Source organism: Pelophylax lessonae (assembly GCF_965119305.1).
Source record: "Pelophylax lessonae genome assembly, chromosome: 1".
Classification (NCBI taxonomy): domain Eukaryota; kingdom Metazoa; phylum Chordata; class Amphibia; order Anura; family Ranidae; genus Pelophylax; species Pelophylax lessonae.
This window is the reverse complement of record NC_138768.1, coordinates 507,792,111-507,813,039: the sequence shown is the minus strand read 5'-3', so window position 1 is coordinate 507,813,039 and position 20,929 is coordinate 507,792,111. Positions and strand designations below refer to the sequence as shown.

Here is a 20,929-nt window from a genome sequence, read left to right as displayed (position 1 = left end):
ACAGCCCCTCATTTTGATGGAGAGGGGTTCTGTAAGGAGCCGTGCCTGGTATGGTGAGTACTGGCCATGAGGGCTGGGGGGGGGGGGGGGATCCTCTAATAGTGAGGATGATTCCTCCACATCTGCAACTGCACACGAAAAGGTCCTGGTGGAAGCACTGATTGTATCTGTGCGTGAGACCTTGAAAATGGAGGACGCAGCTGCAGCTCCCCTTTCAAGGAAATTACCTGTTTGGAGCTACCCTGGATGATATCATTAAAGGTCTCACAGGTGGGAAGAGTACCTTTTCTTCCGCAGGCTACTAAGAGCATGGAACCTTGTCGTAGATGTGGGCCCTCTTTCTTGGCTCATAGGAAGTTTTTTCGTCCCTCAGGGTTGACTGACAAGGGCTCGAAGCCTTTCAGGGCCTCCTCTGGTACAGGACAAGTGGGTCCACAAAGTTATTCGGTCTGGCTGCAAGATCGATTTTCGCTCTTTCCCCCTGGCAAGGTTCTTTCCTTCCAACTTGCGGCTGTTCCCGGACCGCTTACAGGGTCTGTTGGGCATTACAAGACCGGTTACTTCAAGGGGGGGTTGTTCCGACTTCGGAGCGTTTTCAGGGTTTTTACTCAAACCTGTTTACAGTTCGCAGGAAGGCAGGCAAGGTGCGTCCAATCCTGGACCTCAAGGTGCTTAACTGCTTTGTGCAGATGCAGAAGTTCAGAGAGGAGTCCATTCACATGGTGGCATCCCTGCGTCAGGGGGATTTTCTTGCCTCTATCGACCTCAAGGATGCTTACTTTCACATTCCAAGATGTGCCGGTCATCAGCGCTTCCTCTGCTTTGCCTGGGAGAGGAGCGTTACCCTTTGATCGCGGTACTGGGCTACTTGAACAACTTCCTTCTGTGAGCGGAGTCTCCTACTGCTCTGGTTCCGTCCACAAAGCTAGACTATCTGGGTCTGACTCTGGTCTCGGCCTTAGCCAGGGTGCACTTTCCTCTGGACAAACTCCAGACATTGCAGCCTGCCCAGCAGATGGTCATCCCTCCAGACTTGCATGCGGGTGCTGGGCCTGATGGTGTCTACCTTCGAGGCAGTTCCATACGTGGTCACTGCAAAGGCAGATTCTGGCCTAATGGGACAAGACTCCGCAGTCTCTGGACAATCAGATCCGGCTGAGTCGGGGAATGAAGGAGTCCCTGATATGGTGACTTCGTTCTCCTGCTCTTCATCTGGGCAAATCCTTCCTCTCCTTGTATTGGACAGTGGTCACCACGGATGCCAGCCTGTCCGGCTGGGGAGGCGTCCTCGGCAAACATTCTGCTCAGGGGATCTGGACAGAGTCAAGACTACTGATCAATGTCTTGAATCTCCGAGCGATCAGCCTGCGTCTAGACCATTTGAGGGATCGTCTTCAGGGATGCCCAGTGTGCATTCAATCTGACGGCCGTGGCTTAAATCAATCACCAAGGAGGGCACAAAAAGTGTCCTGGCGGCTCTGGAGGTAGCCGGCATTCTAAGGTGGGCAGAACAGTTCATTCCAGCCCTCTCTGCCGTATACATTCCTGGGGTGGAGAACTGGCAGGCGGGTTACCTCATTCGGCAGGCGTTGGACCAAGGTGAGTTGTCCCTTCATCTGGAGGTGTTTTATCAGTTGTCTCCGGTGGGGCATCCTTGAGGTGGATCTGTTGGTGTCTCGGCTCAACAGAAAGGTGCAGAGGTTTGTGGCTCACTCACGGGATCCTCTGACACACTCAGACACTGGTGGCCCCCTGGGGTCAGTATTGTCTGATTTACGCCTTCCCTCCTCTCAAGCTTCTGCCAAGACTTATACGCAGGATCGAGGCAGAAAGGATTCCGGTCATCTTAGTGGCTGTGGACTGGCCTTGTCGGGCTTGGTACGCCGATCTGGTGCAGCTGGTCGCCGACGTTCCTTGGAAGCTTCCTCTCAAGGAGGATCTGCTGTCCCAAGGACCACTCTTCCATCCTGCTTTTACAGTTGCCGGCTTCGGCGGCTTGGCTTTTGAACGCCAGGTGCTGAAGGCTAGAGGTTTACCTGAGTCGGTGATTTCTACATGGTTATAAGCTAGGAAATCTACTTCTAGGAACATCTACCATCGTACGTGGAAGACGTACATTGCATGGTGTGAGTCTCTAGAGGTTTGTCCTCACTTTTTCTCGGTAGCTTGGATCATGACCTTCCTTCAACGGGGGGTTGAACAGAAATTGGCCTTGAGTACCATCAAGGGCCAGGTGTCAGCCTTGGCGGTCTTCTTCCAATGACCCTTGGTCACAATCTCTCTGGTGCATACCTTTCTTCAGGGTGTCTGACATTTGGTTCCTCCAGTATGGTCTCCGTTGCCGCCTCGGGACTTCAATTTGGTATTTTTGATCCCCCTAGAAGCCTTCCTTTGAGAATCTCCGAGAGATTCCCTTGCTTACACTGTCTCAAAAGGTGGCTTTTTTGGTGGTTGTTACCTCTGCGCGCAGGATGTGGGCTTTGGTGGCATTATCCTGTCGTTCACCTTACCTGGTGATTCACAGAGATAAGGTGGTTTTTCGCCCTTGTCCGGCGTTCCTCCCAAATGTCTGGTTTTCATTTGAATGAAGACATTGTGTTGTCTTACATGTGTCCCAGGCCGAAACATCCGCAGGAAATTGCCTTGCATGCCTTAAGTGTGGTCCAGGCAATTAGGGTGTACCTGGCAGCTATGGAGTCTTTTAGGAAGTCAGTCTCACTATTTGTGCTCACGGATAGATCTCGAAAAGGGTTGTTCGCTTCCTCTGTGACCATTTCCAGATGGATCAGACAGGCGGTGATTCAGGCCTATTCCATCAAGGATCAGATTCCTCCTTTCCCGGTTAAGGCACATTCTACTCGGGTGCTTAGGGCCTCCTGGGCCTTCTGTCATCAGGCGTCAGTGTCGCAGGTTTGCAAGGCGGCCACCCGGGTGCCAGTGCACTCGTTCACAAAGTTTGATAAAGGGAATGTGTTGGCATCTGCGGATACTTCTTTTGGCCACAAGGTTTTGCAGGCTGCTGTTTAAGAGGACCTGATCCTCTTTGAGGGTGTATTGTTTTTTTCAGGTGGGCTACTGATCTTTTGGTTGAGCTCCTGTTGCCTGGTTGGCTATTGTTTAGCCTTGGGAATTTTTTGCAGTTCCCACCCCTCATGTTGAACACGGCTTTGGGATGCCCCAATGGTTATGAAGATCAGGAGCTGTGTCCGTCAATGAACGAAAGAGAAAATGGGATTTTTGGCTTACCGTAAAACCCATTTCTCTGATGTTCATTGACGGACACAGCACCCATCCCTCTTTGGAGTTATAATTCTTCTGACACTGTAACAAAACTGAATACCCATAGCAGAGAGAGGGAGCATACCCACTGGGGCAGCCCATAGGCGTTGCCAGATTCTTTTTCTGCCTAGTGTCCTACTCCTGTAGGGGGCACTATAACCTAATGGTTATGAAGATCAGAAGCTGTGTCCGTCAAAGAACATCAGAGAAATGAATTTAACGTTAAGTCAAAAATCCCATTTTTCTCATCAGCAGTATATAGCAGCCTTGTGACTTGTATCAGTTCCTAGTAAAGCTTTTAGGAGGAGTTTTCATTCTCCCCTGATCCTCTGTTTGACAGTGCTGATTGGCCCTGTGTTGATCACATACACTCTCCCAAGAAGAAAAAACAAACTCTCTAGCTATATACACTAAACTGAGCATGTGCTGCCCGTCTCCTGACTGTAAATATCAGGTTATTTTTTTGGAGACAGTGAAATGAGGAGGATTAGAAAGACCTGATCAAACAGCCTTTATGCTTTACTGCATATACAGACTGAACAGATTTTACTGTTGTGGGTTTAAACTTTATAGGGAAGATGTTTCTAATACTTAACATCCTAAATGCTTAGAGAAAAGTAGTACTTATACCTCTTTTGTAGTTCCTCTAGGTATTGCCACATTAAATAAGTGTGTTGGTTTACTTAGCTGTATGTTGTCAGAACACACTTCTGTAGCAACTTTCTGTAATTTCATTAACTGACATGTTTTTATTCAAAATAACATTTGATTGTTCACGTTATGAACCAATTTGTACAAATTAAATTTTCCACAATTCCTTAATTATATCTGAAAATTCACTCTTCTTTCTGATTACTAGTTGACTTTACACCGGAAGAAGAAGCTGAATTACTAGATGTCAAGATGAAGTGTCTGAACAACCTGGCTGCTTCTCAGCTTAAACTTGATCACTTTGAGGCTGCCTTAAAATCTTGTAATATGGTCTTGGAGCAACAACCTGAAAATATCAAGGCTTTGTTTAGAAAGGGAAAGGTAACAAAAAGCTAGATTAACCTGCAACTGTCTGCATTAGTCTGCAACTTGTTTTGGTTAGACCGTGCCTAATTTCTTATGTCTTCATGTAAGGCCTTATTCATATGGACATACCTGATCCATATGCCCGCGCAAAGGGCCATTTTCAGCAACTGGGGATGTACAGGTGTTCCATGCAGTGATGTGCAGGCAGGGTCTCCATGCGGGTCCAATGCACGTATCAGAATGCCGCTTGTGTCCGGATCCATGCATCGGTCACATACAGACATACACTCCAGAATTCATATGGAAGCTTACGCATGTCCGTGTATCCAGCTGCCTGTAACTGATTTCATCAGGCTGTCTGAAAGCCCCTGCATTAAACACCTGGGTGTCTGAAGACTGCCTTTTCTACAGGCATATGGATCTGTATGCCCATGTGAATAAGGCCTAAAAAGGAAGGTTAAAGCTTAATGTCCCCAAAACACCTTAACATCCTCTATTAAAGCATGGTGGAGCTGTATAAACATGGTGTAATAATATTATTGAATCCATAATTATGTTTTCAATATGCCATTGACTAGTTTAGTTATGTTCCCAAGTACAGTACTAAACACACACAGTGAAATACGCAGTTAGCTCCTGCATTTTAGTGGCTTTAAATACTGCATGACGATATCGTACTGGCTCATTAGTATTGGATAGCAGTGAAAAACTGATAGACACAATCTTATATTTGCCACAATATAGAAACATTTAATACAGCCATTATTGTTGCGAGCTAAAAAGCTTCATGCTCCTCCACTGTCTCTACCTGAGTTGGATCCCAAAATGCCTGCTCCTGAGGAAGTAGAGGCAGAGGTGAATGAAGAGGAAACCGAAGGCGGCGTTAAGTGGAAGATTTCTCACTCCCAGCCTCCTATACATATCATTCACGCAAAATGCATCCTAATGTTGATCAGTTCTCTTCTGCCTAACGCAAAGCCTCTGCATTGTCACACTTTATTCTCCTTTGCTTCATGCCCTTTTAGGTACTTAAGAATCCTGCTAAATCTAAATAGATGTCCCCCATTCATTAAACCAAAATAAAATGGTCAATCTGTGGTGAATGGGTCAGTCCAGAAAATATTTTTTTAACCTCTCTGAGAATCATTGTCCAACTCTGTTGCGGGCTGGTTGGTTGAGCTGTGATTTTTTTTTTTGACATGCGTCGCTCTTCCATGTGCTTCTTGCTGTTAACGTCTGCTATGGTTTGGGGCAGTTTCTGTTTGTACAGTTTTAGTAGCAGACCCTGCGGTCTTCTATCGTAAACAAACTTCTTACTGTACAGGGCTCACGAAAACCATACAGGTGTATCTGAGCATGTTTTTGGCCGTTCTGCCAGCCCATTGATTTCAATAGAAAGACCAACACGCTGGATTGCACAATCAATGCGGCAGGCATGATTTTTAAAAAAGCGCAGCACCATGAGTTTTGGTGGCCACAAGTGCACCAACATTTCCTAGATGTATGGAGGTGCCATTAGGAATTAATGGCACGGACACACGTCTGCAGGCGGCAGCGTGTTTCTGTGCTGGGCAGGAAATGTGTGTTTCCTGTGGCACAAATGGTGTGCACTGGTCCCCAAAAACTGCTCTGACAGAAATTTTGAGACGCTCTTAAAGTGGAGTTCCACCCTAATTTTATACTTGCCTCCATCTTCTCGCTCCGGGTCACCTGAAAAACAAATGGATAATCGCAATTTTTTTTTTTTTTTTTACTTACCTTGTAGAGAAAATATACTTACCTTAGTTCCTTCTTCCTCCCCTCGGCGGCCGCGGCCCGTCGTCACTTCCTGGCTTTTGCAATGATTCCTGGGAGCTGAACTTCATCGCTCCCAGGAATCATTGCGCCTGCATCGGCCCCGACGTCAGTTCCGGCGCGCGCGCGTCATTCCCTTCTAAACAGCTTCTGGGCATGCCCAGAAGCTGTGGAGGGATGATGCGCGTGCACCCGAAGTGACGTCGGGCCGGTGCAGTGCATCGTGGGACTGAAGAAGAAGGAAGAGGACGCCGAAGAGGATCGCGCTAGCTTCAAGCTGCCCACACCTGAGATGGCAGCGCTGGAGAATACTTTTTCAAGGTAAGTATTTCTCCTAAAAGGTAAGTGCAACCCGGGACAGATCAGAGGCTAGCCATTGTGGAATGTTCTAGCCCTGACTGTCCCGGGGGTATTTTTTTTTAAAAAAAAATGTGCACTGGGTGGAACTCCGCTTTAAAGGCTCTCTTTACATTCACAGGCCCAGCTCTACATCCAGCTATTGCTGTAATTTCTGTTTTTCAAACTGCAGCAAACTGGACCTAGAGCAATGGCCAACCAACATGATCCTGCATTCCAGGACCATACCTTGACAGAGCAATTACCCTCTGCTTTCTTTTGTGTGGATGTCCTACAAGTCATGACAGACAACTCCAGCATGACTTTGATTTCTGTCCATATATGCTCACATTAATATGGTTCAAAGCCTAATCAGCTGAAGCTACCTGTAAAAGATTCCTCCCACAATTTCTATTTGAAGGAGGACCTTTGGTGAGGCACCTGACAAGTTCCTCAGATGTCTCGGGAGGAAGGAGCTTTCTTCCACTGCAGAAGGTTCCAAAATATGCTACCTCAAAACAAGTACTTCCAGGCTCTGTCCAAGTATCAACTTCAAAGCCTAAATTCAGCCCTTCCTTTTGGTACAAATTTAAAGCCTTCTTCCATATGAACGGGTGCCCCCACTTCTAGGATTGGGGATTTATTTGTTACAGTTTACTTTTCTCTGGGCTACAGACATCCCAGACCTGTGGGATAGATGGTTTCAAAAGGGGTACAAAGTAGAGTACCAAACTCTACACCCTCACAATTTCTTCTTGCAAACCAGCCAAAAGGACTGTCCGATTTGCAGAATACTCTAAACTATCTCGGGGAGTGGTTATACCATTACCTCCGGAGGACAGATTCAAATGATTATTTTCAAAAACCTTTCACAGTACCAAATCCCAACTGGGGCATTCTTCCTATCTTGGACCTAAAATTCATAAGAAATACCTGCACGTTATCAGGGGGGTACCAGGAGTTTTGCAGCCTCAAAGGAAACAAGCCTGATCATATCATGGATGGAGAAACCATGTCCAGCAATTTCTGCTGTCCACATCCCAGGAGCTGACAATTGGAAAGCAGATTACCTCAGTTGTTACAACCTGGACCAGTGGGAATGGACCCTTTATACCAACATCTTCAACCTGATAAGTCAGAGATTGAGGATACTCCAGACGTGCACATCCTGGCCTTCAGGTTCAGCAACAAGTTTGCATTGTTTATGGCCAGGACCAAAGATCCTTTGGCACTGACATTGAGTGATTGAATGCGCTTCTCTGGACTCCATTAAGTCTAATTTATGCATTTCTTCTAGTTCAAATTCTGCATGCACTGCTTCGCAAGATGGCACAAGAGACGAAACCAGTGGTTTTCAATGCATCAAACTTTCCCAAAAGAAGCTGATAAACACATACTCAGACTTCTAGGAGATGACCCCTGGCTGTTTCCTAAGAGGTCAGACCTGCTCTCTCAATGGACACTTTTCCATCATGAATGTTGAAGCCTAGGTCTTTAATTACAGAGAGTTCTCGGAGTCCATCATTCCCACTGTGAGCACTGGGATCTGAACACCCACAACCTCTGCTGCGTTCTAGTTCCACCGGACGGGGACTGGCCTTGCGAGGTAAAAGTCTCGCCAGGTTGCACACGACCGGGTCTAGGCCCGAGTCCCAGCATTCCTATTTTTCCGACAGCCCCCTCCCCCCCCACTTCTGTGGAGAGGAGTTCTGTCAGGAAATGGCTCCCCCCTGTTCCAGATACGGTGAGTAATTGTTCCCCCCTGTCCCCCTGGTGGGTTTTGGTGTGGATGCGGGCCCCTTCCTAGGACGGTCGGACCGCCGGGATTCCCCTTTGTCCTGTCTCGCACCCCCCCTTACCTGTCCCCCTTCCCCCCCTCCTCCCCTCACTTAGTGGGAAAATGGGGCGCTTGCAGCTAACCCTGGGGGCTGGGCCCGAGCGTCATGCCGATGGGGGGTGTGCCGCCAGCGACCAAAAGATCTTTTGTGCAGGGGGGACTCGCCTGTCACTACCAGGTGGCATTCCAAAACACAAGATGATGACCGCACTCAGGCATAGATGTGTTTATTCTTCACCACGGGTAACAAACATGACTAGTAAATCACAGGTATACAGGTTGACGCGTTTCACGATACTGTTGATCGCTTACTCATAACCATACAAAAAAATGCCAGTGAAGAGACTGCAGTTAAAGGGGAGCAACAGCTGAAATTAATGAATGGTAATTGTGACACCTCAATCTCCATACTGGGAACGCCTCTCCCCTGCAGCCAAACTTCAACCAGCATATTGAAATCAATCTATTACAACTCCTTTTGTCAAGGAATATTTGACATCAAGCATATCACAGAAAAAACATATATAGGCAAAAATATGTGAGCAAAAATTGTATATGAAGAAACATAATTGATATAAAGTGAAATTAAATAATAAATTAAATTAATGATGAATGTGAAAATATTGCTATATATGAAATATAAAAATATATGTAAAAATATGAAGAAAACGGATAAAATCCCTTTATAAATACAATATTATGAACTGTAAAGAAAGCTATTAATCTCCCTTAAAATATGGAAAACCTAGTGCATAATAAATGTGCATCGGTCACCATATTGATCAACCAGACATAAAGGAATTTAAATTAAAGTAAAAAAAAAAAAGTGTAAAAAATGTGTAGGTAACATTTAATGAATGAGTTGAATATATATGTGAGTTACTCATGTGACAATTCTTAAAATAAGAATCTATAAAAACCATAGTTAAAAGCAGGGAGAGGATTCAAATGTAGGCTGATGTCCAAAGTAAAAAGGTCCATACATTTTATATTTATAATATATATATATATATATATATATATATATATATATATATATATATATATATATATATACAAAAAAGACCTACATTGAGACCCACAAAATAGTTAATGGTTAGTGAGATCCCTGTGAAACTATATTAAGGTTGGAAGAACATATACATATAAATTCTCTATGGATATCCAGAGAAAGATATATCACACATATGGTTAAATACACGTATTTAGTGATAACCCCAGCTGAGATTGTGAAAATACTGATATAAAGGAGCGTATGAAAATCACACAGCTGGTTAATCAATTGACATCTCTAAATTTCTTGTGAATCAATATAAAATATCCTGTATGTAGAAGTTTTAACCAAGCGATCTCGATCTACAATTGAACTATTAACAAAAGGAGTCAGGACAAAAAAGTCAAGACATGGAAAAACGGAATGTCGTAATTGTTTGAAAATGTTGGAGGGCTATATAGTGTTAAGTCTAAAATCCATCCATATGTGTGCAGACACGCAGATATGAATACAAATATTATTAACAATAATAGTTGGCATAGAAAAACAAAAAAAAAATACAAAAAAAAAAAAAAATTATATATATATATATATTTTTTTTTTTTTTTTTTTTTATAAATCAGTCGCTATATTCACTTGGACACTTATGTGACATGATCTGTGTGAACCTGCACAACAATAGACGGATCGACAGAAACCTCAGTCATGAACAGGCAAATACATCCTCTCTGCTTGATTTCCCTACTGGCCAAGAAGGTTCTCCTAGATACATAGTAAAAGGAGACCATTAAAGGAAAGAAAAAAGAAACAAAGGATCCACATATGGACTATGTGTGTTCTCATTTTCAAATAAGTGACATCCTAACATTGCTGTCCAATGTGAGATCCCTTCACTATTTAATATCCTAGCTGGCCAGACAATTCTCTTCAGTGAAAAACACACTAGAGCGGAAACTGAGAGTGGAAAAATATAAAAGAATTATAAAAAAAAATTAAAAAAATTATAGACCCATGCATGGATCATATGCATTATCATGTACAATTCACTCATGTTCAAACATCGACATTCCATGATATAGAAAAATCCCCAAAGGGAAGCCAAATAGAAAAGGAAAAAAAAAAAGAGAGCAAAGACACCTGATATGAAAAAAATCAAACCGACATTATTCATAGAAATGGGTAACTTCCTATTGCGGCAACCGAGTTTGAAGTATAAAGATCTAAAACACTTCTCTTTTACATAGAAGTGGGAAAGCATCTCCTCCTCTCAGTGGTGTATTCACCTTTTCTATAACTTGTACTTGAACCTGGGAAATATCACCCCCGTGTAAACCATTAAAGTGGGGTGCAACATTTGTAGATTTAAGCCCCTTGATGTTACTTAGATGTTCCCTGAATCTATCCTTTAATTTTCGTGTTGTCCTGCCTACCTATTGCATGGAACATTCTTTGCAGGTTATTAGATAAATGAGGAACTGTGTGTTACAATTGAAAAATGTATCAATATTATATGTTTTGTTACATGATGAAAAAATATTACTTTGTAAAATGTGAGGACATGTGAGACAGTCCCGCGCACCACATTTGTAGTTTCCCTTACAATGAAGCCATGTAGAGGACTTGGATTTTTGTCTAGATAAAGAAAAGCTGGGAGACCAAAAATTGCCCAATGTAACCGCCCTCTTGGCCACAATATTAATGCCCTGATCTAGAATTTTGGCACACGTGTCATCAGTATATAAAATGGGTAAATGTTTTCTGACAATATGCTTAATCTGATCAAACTCCAAACTATACCGAAATGATAAAGTAATAGGAGATAATTTGTTGGCAAAACGTTTGTTCTTCTTTGTATTTTTGATTACTTTTGTCTTATTAGAATTGCAGGATTTTTGTGGATGAAGAAGATCAGCTCGATCTCTATTGAGGACTATTTGATAAGCTCTATTGAAATTTTTGGTAGATAGAGGGCCTGCTTTGGGTGCTTTTTCCATCAAGGAATCTAACAATTTGATTCCCGATTTTCCTATTCCAATTTTTCACCGTCTCCCCAAGATACATAAGGGCACAGACCCAGTGTTAGGGAAACCAATTGTTTCCGGCATTAGGTCCTTAAATGAGCGCCTTGGGGAATGGTTGGATGGTCACCTCCAGGAGTTAGTACAATCCCTTCCAGGATATTTAAGGGATACTAACCATCTCATAAATATCATGGGATAACATTAAATGGGGGGATGATTATGCCTGGATCACATGTGATGTCTTTATTCCAACATTCCCCATGATTTAGCACTGGAAGCGATAGATTTTACTTTGGAACAACATACTAATCTTTCCATTCCCTTACGGTGCTTTATCCTGGAGGTTTTGGACTATCTTCTTGGCCACAACTATTTTTCATTTGATGGGCGCTTCTACCTCCAAAGATGTGGGGCAGCCATGGGGGCTAAATTTTCACCCTCTCTCGCCAACCTTTACATGGGCTGGTGGGAGAGGTCCCACATCTTTGGAGGTGGTAATCCCTTCAGAGATCAGATCGTCCTGTATTTTCACTACATAGATTATCTAAATGATAATGTGCTAAATCTGAAATTTACAGGTCAAAAAGATTTAGATGAAATACAATTTTTGGATGTCACACTGAGTCATGAGAAGACTAGAGTGGTCACTAGCCTCTACAGAAAACCTTTGGCTGGAAATTGCCTTTTACACGCTAAATCTAGTCCTTCTCTACACACAATTAAGGGCATTCTAGTGGGGCAATTTTTAAGATTGCGTAGGATATTTAGTGACACTTCTACGTTCAAGAGAGAATCTGTTGCCCTTTACGAACCTTTTCTTGATAGAGGCTATCCAAAATGTACAATCAATAGAGCTTATCAAATAGCCCTCAATAGAGATCGAGCTGATCTTCTTCATCCACAAAAATCCTGCAATTCTTCTGATGACAGTAATCAAAAATACAAAGAAGAACAAACGTTTTGCCAACAAATTATCTCCTTCTATTACTTTATCATTTCCATATAGTATGAAGTTTGATCAGATTAAGCACATTGTCAGAAAACATTTTCCCATTTTATATACTGATGATACGTGTGGCAAAATTCTAGATCAGGGCATTAATATTGTGGCCAAGAGAGCGGTTACTTTGGGCAATGTTTTGTCTCCCAGCTTTTTTTCATCTAGACTAAAATCCAAGTCCTCTACATGGCTTCATTGTAAGGGAAACTACAAATGTGGTGTTCGAGACTGTCTCACATGTCCACACATTTTACAAAGTAATATTTTTTCATCATGTAACAAAATATATAATATTGATACATTTTTCAATTGCAACACACAGTTCCTCATTTATCTAATAACCTGCAAAGAATGTTCTATGCAATATGTAGGCAGGACAACACGAAAATTAAAAGATAGATTCAGGGAACATCTAAGTAACATCAAGGGGCTTAAATCTACAAATGTTGCATGCCACTTTAATGGTTTAAAGGGGGGTGATATTTCCCAGGTTCAAGTACAAGTTATAGAAAAGGTGAGAGGAGGAGATGCATTCCCACTTCTCTGTAATGAATAATGTCTGTTTGATCAAAGGCCTTCAAGGTCCCCTCGGGTGGCTCCAAGCGACCCTGGTCTGGCAAACCGAAATTGGTTTTCTCCAGACCTGCAGATAAGATCCCTTCGGCCTGAAGGTGCGCCCTCATCCGTATCTGGGGTAGGGTGACGTCTTTGCCGGTTCCCGGACCTGTGGCTATCCCGGATACAAGACAAGTGGGTACACGATGTCATACGGTCAGGTTACAAAATCGAGTTTCGATCCGTTCATCCGGTAAGGTTGTTACCTTCCAATGTGCGACTGTCCCCGGATCGTTTACAGGCTCTCTTTGAGGCAGTGCAGGACCTGTTGCAACAAGGAGTAATAGTTTTCAGGGCTTTTACTTAAAACTGTTTACGGTCCCCAAGAAAGAAGGCAAGGTGCGTCCAATTCTGGACCTAAAAGCACTGAATTGCTTTGTGCGAGTTCAAAAGTTCAAGATGGAATCCGTTTGCACAGTGGTGGCTTCCCTACTTCAGGGGGACTTCCTGGCCTCCATAGACATCAAAGATGCCTACCTTCACATCTCAATATGTGCAGGACATCAACAGTTTCTGCGTTTTGCCGTGGGAGAGGATCACTATCAGTTTGTTGCATTACCCTTTGATCTTGCCTCTGCTCCTCGGGTCTTCACAAAGGTGTTGGCTCTGGTCCTGGCATTGTTACGCCAGTGAGGGATATCGGTCCTGGGTTACCTGGACTATCTGCTTCTCCGTGCAGTGTCTCCCACGGCACTGGTGACAAACTTGGAGGTCACCATGAGAACTCTGGAGGAGTTCGGGTGGATTCTGAACCTTCAGAAGTCGTCACTGGTCTCTTCCATGAGACTGGATTATCTGGGCCTGACTTTGGACTTGTCCTCAGCCAGGGTGTTTTCTTCCTCTGGACAAACTCCAGACTGCAATTCAGCTATTTCTGCCCAGCAAATAGTCGTCCCTTCGGACTTGTATGAGAGTTCTGGGACTGATGGTGTCATCTTTCGAGGCGTTCTCTTTCACTTAGTTCCACACGAGAATCCTCCAGAAGGAAATCCTTCTCAAATGGAACAAAAATCCATATTCCCTAGACAACCAGATCCAGCCGAGCCAGGTGACCAGGGGGTCCCTGATAAAGTGGCTTTGGTCCCTGGAGCTTCCTTCCTCCCCCTAAATTGGACAATTGTCACCATGGATGCCAGTCTGTCCGGGTGGGGAGGTGTTTTCGGCAAGCTTTCTGCTCAAGGAGTCTGGTCCCTGGAAGAATCCAGGTTACCGATCAATGTTCTGGAGCTGAGAGCATTCAGGCTTTGCCTAGTCCACTGGACGGAGTACCTTCAGGGCTGTGTGCGCATTCGGACAAGGCCCACGGCCGTGGCTTATATCAATCACCAAAGGGGCACCAGAAGTGTCCTTGCAGCCTTGGAGGTGGCAGGCATCCTTCGATGGGCGGAATGCTTTGTTCTGGCTCTCTCTGCTGTTCATATTCCAGGAGTGGAAAATTGGCAGATGGATTACCTCAGTCGACAGACTTTGGATCAAGGGGAATGGTCTCTCCACCGTTGCCACCTTGGGACCTTAATTTGGTGCTGTCGGTTTTCCAGAAACCTCCTCTTGAAAATATTTGGGAGATTCCCCTGCTTACCTTTATCCCAGAAGGTGGCCTTTTTGGTGGCTATTACTTCTGCACGCAGGGTGTCGAAACTGGCGGATTGTCCTGTTGTTCTCCCTATCTGGTGGTTCACAAGGATAAAGTGGTGCTTCGTCTGGATCCGTCCTTCCTTCCGAAGGTGGTTTCCAGTTTCCACTTAAATGAGGATATTGTGCTACCCTCCTTGTGTCCTAAACCTAAACATCCGAAGGAATTTGCACTGCATGCTTTGGATGTGGTTCGGGTAATCAGGGTGTACTTGGTGACTACGGAGTCTTTTCGAAAGTCAGATTTGCTCTTTGTACTCACAGATGGACCAAAGAAAGGTCTGCCTGCGTCTGCTGCGACTATTTCCAGATGGACTAGACAGGCAGTTGTGCAGGCTTATTCAATTAAGGGTCAGGTTCCGCCGTTCCCTGTTGGGGCGCATTCTACTCGGGCGCTTAGTGCTTTCTGGGTCTTTTGCCGTCAGGCATCTGTGGTTCAGGTTTGCAAGGCAGCTACCTGGTCGTCTGTTCATACCTTCACGAAGTTTTACAAGGTGGATGTGCTGGCATCTGCAGATGCCTCCTTTTGGCTGCAGAATTTTGCAGGCTGCCATTTAAGGGTGTTTTTAGTCTCCCTTGAGGGTGTTTGTTTTTTTTCAGGTGGGTTTTTTTTCAGGTGGGTCTCATCTTGTTGTTCTATGTCCTATGTTGCCTGGTTGGCTATGGTTCAGCCTTGGGGGGAGTTATTTTCTGCTGTTCCCACTCCTCATTTTTATGGCACTGCTTGGGGACGGCCCTATTGTTATGAAAAACAGAGACTGCGTCCGTCAATGAACGATAGAGAAAATTGGATTTTTGTCTTACCGTAAAATCCTTTTCGCTGAAGTTCATTGATGGACGCAGTACCCGCCCCTCTATTTTGAGTTGGGTTGGTATTGTTTTCTCTGAAGCAAGAAGAGAAAGGTGGCACATCCAGCAGTAAAGGAAAACTATATTTTATTGAAGAATCATAGGTCCAAAACCCGACATACAGGAATACACACTACTCAGCAGACGCGTTTCACACAAAGTGCTTAATCATTGCTGATTGTCATTAGGCTTGTGTGCTCTCTTATAGACCAGGGCATGTAAATGAACCCAATTTGAACAAATCAATGTGTTCTAAATCCCCAAATAGGTCCATTAGAGAAAACCACACGCACCTGTACATGACACAGGCATAAACATGTTTAAAAAAAAAGGTTTCAAAATATCAACCCAAAGCAAATAAATAAATGAGCTCCCAACCATGTGAGCTACTATCTTTTAGGAAGATAAACAAAAACATGTATAGAGAAGTGTCAATTTGATGTACATGACAATTAAACATAAAAATAAAAAGTAAAAACCATGTACCCAAACAAAAGAAAAAAGACAAAAAGAAACACATAAAACACAAGCCAGCAAAACTCATGTTGTAATCATAAAGGGAGAGTAACACGTATAAGAATATATATAATGCATTTACAAACATTGGGTCCCCATCAAGTCCATGAAATCACTAATAATGCTCTCATAAGATGGTACTTAGAAAAATAGAGGAAAACATACATAAAAACCAAATGTGTACATGCAAATATACATAACATTATTCACGAATCAAAAGCACCAATCTAGATGTAAAGATAGATGAAACAACAATGCACCAGCACCCTTGCACTCTCAAGACATCTAAATTTATATAATAAACTGGATATATCTGTGTTCACAAAACTAAATTAAAGGAACTCTGCTCATGTCAAAAACGGGTCAATAGAACAAATTATAAGGGTGGTCATTACCTCCCAAAAATGCATCCATAATGGAATCTTTATTCAAAATAATGGGACACATCCCACTCATAATTCATGCCTTGGGGAATACGGGTACCCAAATGAAATATCCAATAAACTTCCCTCCTACATAGGAGTCTAAATAGGTTACCCCCCTCTGGCTGTAAGTCATACTTTCTCCACTACTTGAACTTGTACCAAATTCACATCTCCATCGTGTTGGTAAAACAATGTCATTAATGTGTCACAGCGCGTCCTCACTCCGGGTGATATGGACCCTGTCCAAGGGTTTGAGCTTTTGTCCATCACTACATTTTGATGTCTTTGGGACACTTTTGGATGTGAACAGATTTATTAGGAATATTACCATTAAGAGACATTATTTATCGGGTAATAACATCCAAGAATGTTCAGCCTCTACTTTTACATATGAAGATTCACCAGACTCTCTTTCTTTTCAGGAACTGTGCTCACTTAGGGATCTTATGTGTTTGGCATTAGAAAGTGATGGTAATAGTCCTATTGGTCAGGTGGTCAATGAAAATATAAAAAGGGTTAACATTAGAAACAAGTCAGATTTCTACCCTGTTAATGCACGCATACAGGGGATGGATAGATTCCAAAAATGTGTAGAGAGGGATTTGTTACATTTGACCAAAAATGTAAACTCCCAGAACACTAGTACCTGTTTTGACAACCTTACATTGGATGAAAAAGCTGCTTTATGAGATCTACAAGATGATGACTCTATAGTCATAAGTGATAAGGGTGGTATGGTTGCTGTTATGGATACTAGTGTGTATCAGGATAAAGCAATGAGACAACTTTCTAATCATGATACTTACACACAATTGGGTGGTGATCCGACTTTGTCATTTAGGGGGATCTTATATAGTTTGATTCAGAAGGGTGTACATCTGGGTGTCTTTAGTATTAGGGAGGCAGAATCCCTCATTCCTGAATGCCCTTTCACACCCACATTCCATCATCTCCCTAAAACCCATAAAGGTTTAGATCCCCTTCTTGGTAGACCCATTGTGGCCGGTATCGGATCACTAAATGAGAAATTGGGACAATGGCTAGATGGCCAATTACAACCTATAGAAAGTTCTTTACCTAGCTTCCACAAAGACACAAATCACTTATTGAATATCATGAGTGAAGTTGTGTGGAGGCAGGATTATGGGTGGGTGACGTGCGATGTCCCCAGCCTGTACTCCAGCATTCCACACTGCCTTGCATATAGCAATATAGCGGTCTCCTTTTATTTGGAACATTTCACAGCCCTGCCCCCCACTTAATCTGCATTCATCTTGGAAGTTTTGGATTATTTATTGTCACATAATTATTTCATTTTTGATGGCACTTTTTATCTCCAACGGTGTGGGGCCGCCATGGGGGTGAAGTTTTCGCCCTCACTCACCAATCTCTTTATGGGCTGGTGGGAGTGGTTCCACATTTATAGAGATAATAAACCGTTTAGACAATACATTTATTTATTTTTTCGCTACATAGATGATCTATTGTTCTTCTGTGATGAAAGATTTGGTGATCTACAGTCCTTTCTTGCCTATATGAATTCCAATAATAATCTATAGTTTACAGGATGTATGGAAAGCGAACAAATTTGCTTTTTGGATGTACTCTTGGTTTCCTCTGGTGAGTGGGCTATTACACGCCTTTATAGGAAACCTCTGGGCGGCAATAGCCTTCTCATGGCTCAGTCAAATCATCCTATACCTACGATAAAAGGAATACCAGCCGGTCAATTTGTCCGTCTGCGCCGCATATGTAGCAAGGAGGTGGCTTTGTTTATGAGATTTAGACAACGGGGCTATCCTGTTTGCATGCTCAAGCGTGCATTTAATATTGCCAAGAGTAAAAACAGAGATATGCTTCTCTCCAAACATAATAAACATCAAAACAGACACATTGATAAGCCCACTTTAGTTACACCTCACAGTCAAGAATTTTACCAGATTAGAGATGTGATTAATAAATACCTACCCCTTTTGTTTGAGGATGAGCTTTTGATGAATATCCTGGAAGAAGGAGTTAATTTTATACCTAGAAAGGCTCGGTCCTTGGGCACTTCCCTCTCTCCCAGTTTCTTTTGTTCCACACCTAAACAGTCAACTACATGGCTACATTTCAAAGGTAACTTTAGGTGTGGGACTAAAGACTGTTCTTGGTGTCCACATGTACTTGGGGGTCAAACTTTGACTTCCACCTTAAATGGCAAGACGTTCCATTTGAAACAATTTTTCAATTGCAATACCAGGAATGTAGTTTATGCAATCACTTGTAAATCATGTAGTATGTGGGATGCACCACTCACAGATTACATGAGCGTTTCCGCGAGCACTTGAGTGATATTAGAACAAAAAAATCTACCAATATAGCAAGACATTTCAATAACCAACACGATGGAGATATAAATTTGATACAAGTTCAAATAGTGGAGAAAGTACGACTTCCAGCCAGAGGGGGTAACCTATTTAGACTCCTATGTAGGAGGGAAATTTATTGGATATTTAATTTGGGTACCCGTATTCCCCAAGGCATGAATTATGAGTGGGATGTGTCCAATTAGTTTGAATAATGATTCCATGATGGATGCATTTTTGAGAGGTAATGACCACCCTTATAATTTGTTCTATTGCCCCGTTTTTGACATGAGCAGAGTTCCTTTACTTTAGTTTTGTGAGCACAGATATATCCAGTTTATTATATTATATAAATTTAGATGTCTTGAGAGTGCAAGGGTGCTGGTGCATTGTTGTTTCATCTATCTTTACATCTAGATTGGTGCTTTTGATTTGTGAATAACATGTTATGTATATTTGCATGTACACATTTGGTTTTTATGTATGTTTTCCTCTATTTTTCTAAGTACCATCTTATGAGAGCACTATTAGTGATTTCATGGACTTGATGAGGACCCAATGTTTGTACATGCATTATATATATTCTTATACGTGTTACTCTCCCTTTATGATTACAACATGCGTTTTGCTGGCTTGTGTTTTTATATGTTTCTTTTTTCCTTTGTTTGGGTATATGGTTTTTACTTCTTATTTTTATGTTTAATTGTCATGTACATCAAATTGACACTTCTTTATACATGTTTTTGTTTATCTTCCTAAAAGATAGTAGCTCACATGGTTGGGAGCTCATTTTTTTTATTTGCTTTGGGTTGATATTTTGAAACCTTTTTTTTAACCGCTTGCCGCCCGCCCGCCGTCATATGACGGCGGAGCGGAGCGACCATTATCCTGGGCCGCCGTCATATGACGGCGGCACTTTAAGCAGGGCAGGCGCGCGATCGCGTGCGCGCCGCCCTGCACTGCCGGTGTCGGGGTGTCCCCGGGACACCCCCCGTCACCGGCAGGGGGGAAACAGCCAATGGGCGTGGCTGTTTCCCACGTGATCGGCTGTGTTCCAATGACACAGCCGATCACAATGAAGGCGCCCACTAGATGACCGCGCATGCGCGATCGGGAGCGCGCAGCGCGGTCATGTCGGTGGCACTGTGTTCCGTAGGAACACAGCTGTCACCGGCGGTAGTAAACAGTCACTGACAGTGACTGTTTACTATGTGATCGGCTGTGAATCCATTCACAGCCGATCAGAAAATGTAAACAAAGAGCAGTAACTCACTGTTACTAGCTCTTCTCCCCTCATACAGTTTCCAGTATGAGGGGAGAAGAGCTAGAAATAGTGAGTTACTGCTCTGTACACATGTAAAACGTAAAATCACACTAATAAATGTCCCCACACAGTCCTCAGCCCCCCCCAATGTCACCTGTCACCCAACAGTCACCTCATCAGTGCCCAGAAATTGACACCCATAACGTTCACATGTGAGCGCAGCGATCGCAGGCAGAATCACAGCGATTCTGCCCGCGATCCGGAAATCATTGCAAATCGCAGGACGCCTGTGCGTTGCCCTTGATTTGCAATAGCACCCCAAACGCTGTGCGATGTTGCCGCCATTTCCGCCTGCCGAATCGCGGTAACATCGCGCAAACGTCGCATGACGCCCAAAAAAGGTACAAGAGTTTCTTTGGAGCGTCATGCGTTGTTTGCGCAATGTTACCACGATTCGGCAGGCGGAAATCGCAGCAACATCGCACAGCATTTGGGGTGCTATTGCAAATCACGGGCAACGCACAGGCGTCCCGCAATTTGCAATGATTTCCGGATCACGGGCAGAATCGCAGTGATTCTGACCGTGATCGCTACGCTCACATGTGAACATAGCCTAAAGTTCACCGGTCACCAGAGACTGCCATCAGCAATGCACCATCGCCCGTCACCTGTCACCCATCAGTGACCATCGCCCGTCACCTGTCACCCCATCAATCACCGTCACCTGTCACCCCATCAGTCATCGTCACCTGTCACCCCATCAGTCATCGTCACTTGACACCCCATCAGTGATCGTCACTTGTCACCCCATCAATCATCGTCACATGTCACCCCGTCAGTGACTGTCATCTGTCACCCCATCAATCATCGTCATCTGTCACCCCATCAATCATCGTCACCTGTCACCCCATCAATCATCGTCACCTGTCACCCCATCAATCATCGTCACCTGTTACCTCATCAATCATCATCACCTGTCACCTCATCAATCATCGTCACCTG

At 43.6% G+C, this 20,929-nt stretch overlaps 1 protein-coding gene across 1 annotated transcript in view; it reads left to right on the top strand.

Moving 5' to 3' along the window:
• Window positions 1–20,929, top strand: part of FKBP8 (FKBP prolyl isomerase 8) — a 283,682-nt gene that overhangs the window by 204,616 nt on the left and 58,137 nt on the right. The window contains exon 5 of the mRNA XM_082257659.1: window positions 4,139–4,311. Within this exon, the coding sequence (XP_082113785.1) occupies window positions 4,139–4,311 (173 nt within the window). The remainder of the gene's footprint in view (window positions 1–4,138; window positions 4,312–20,929) is intronic.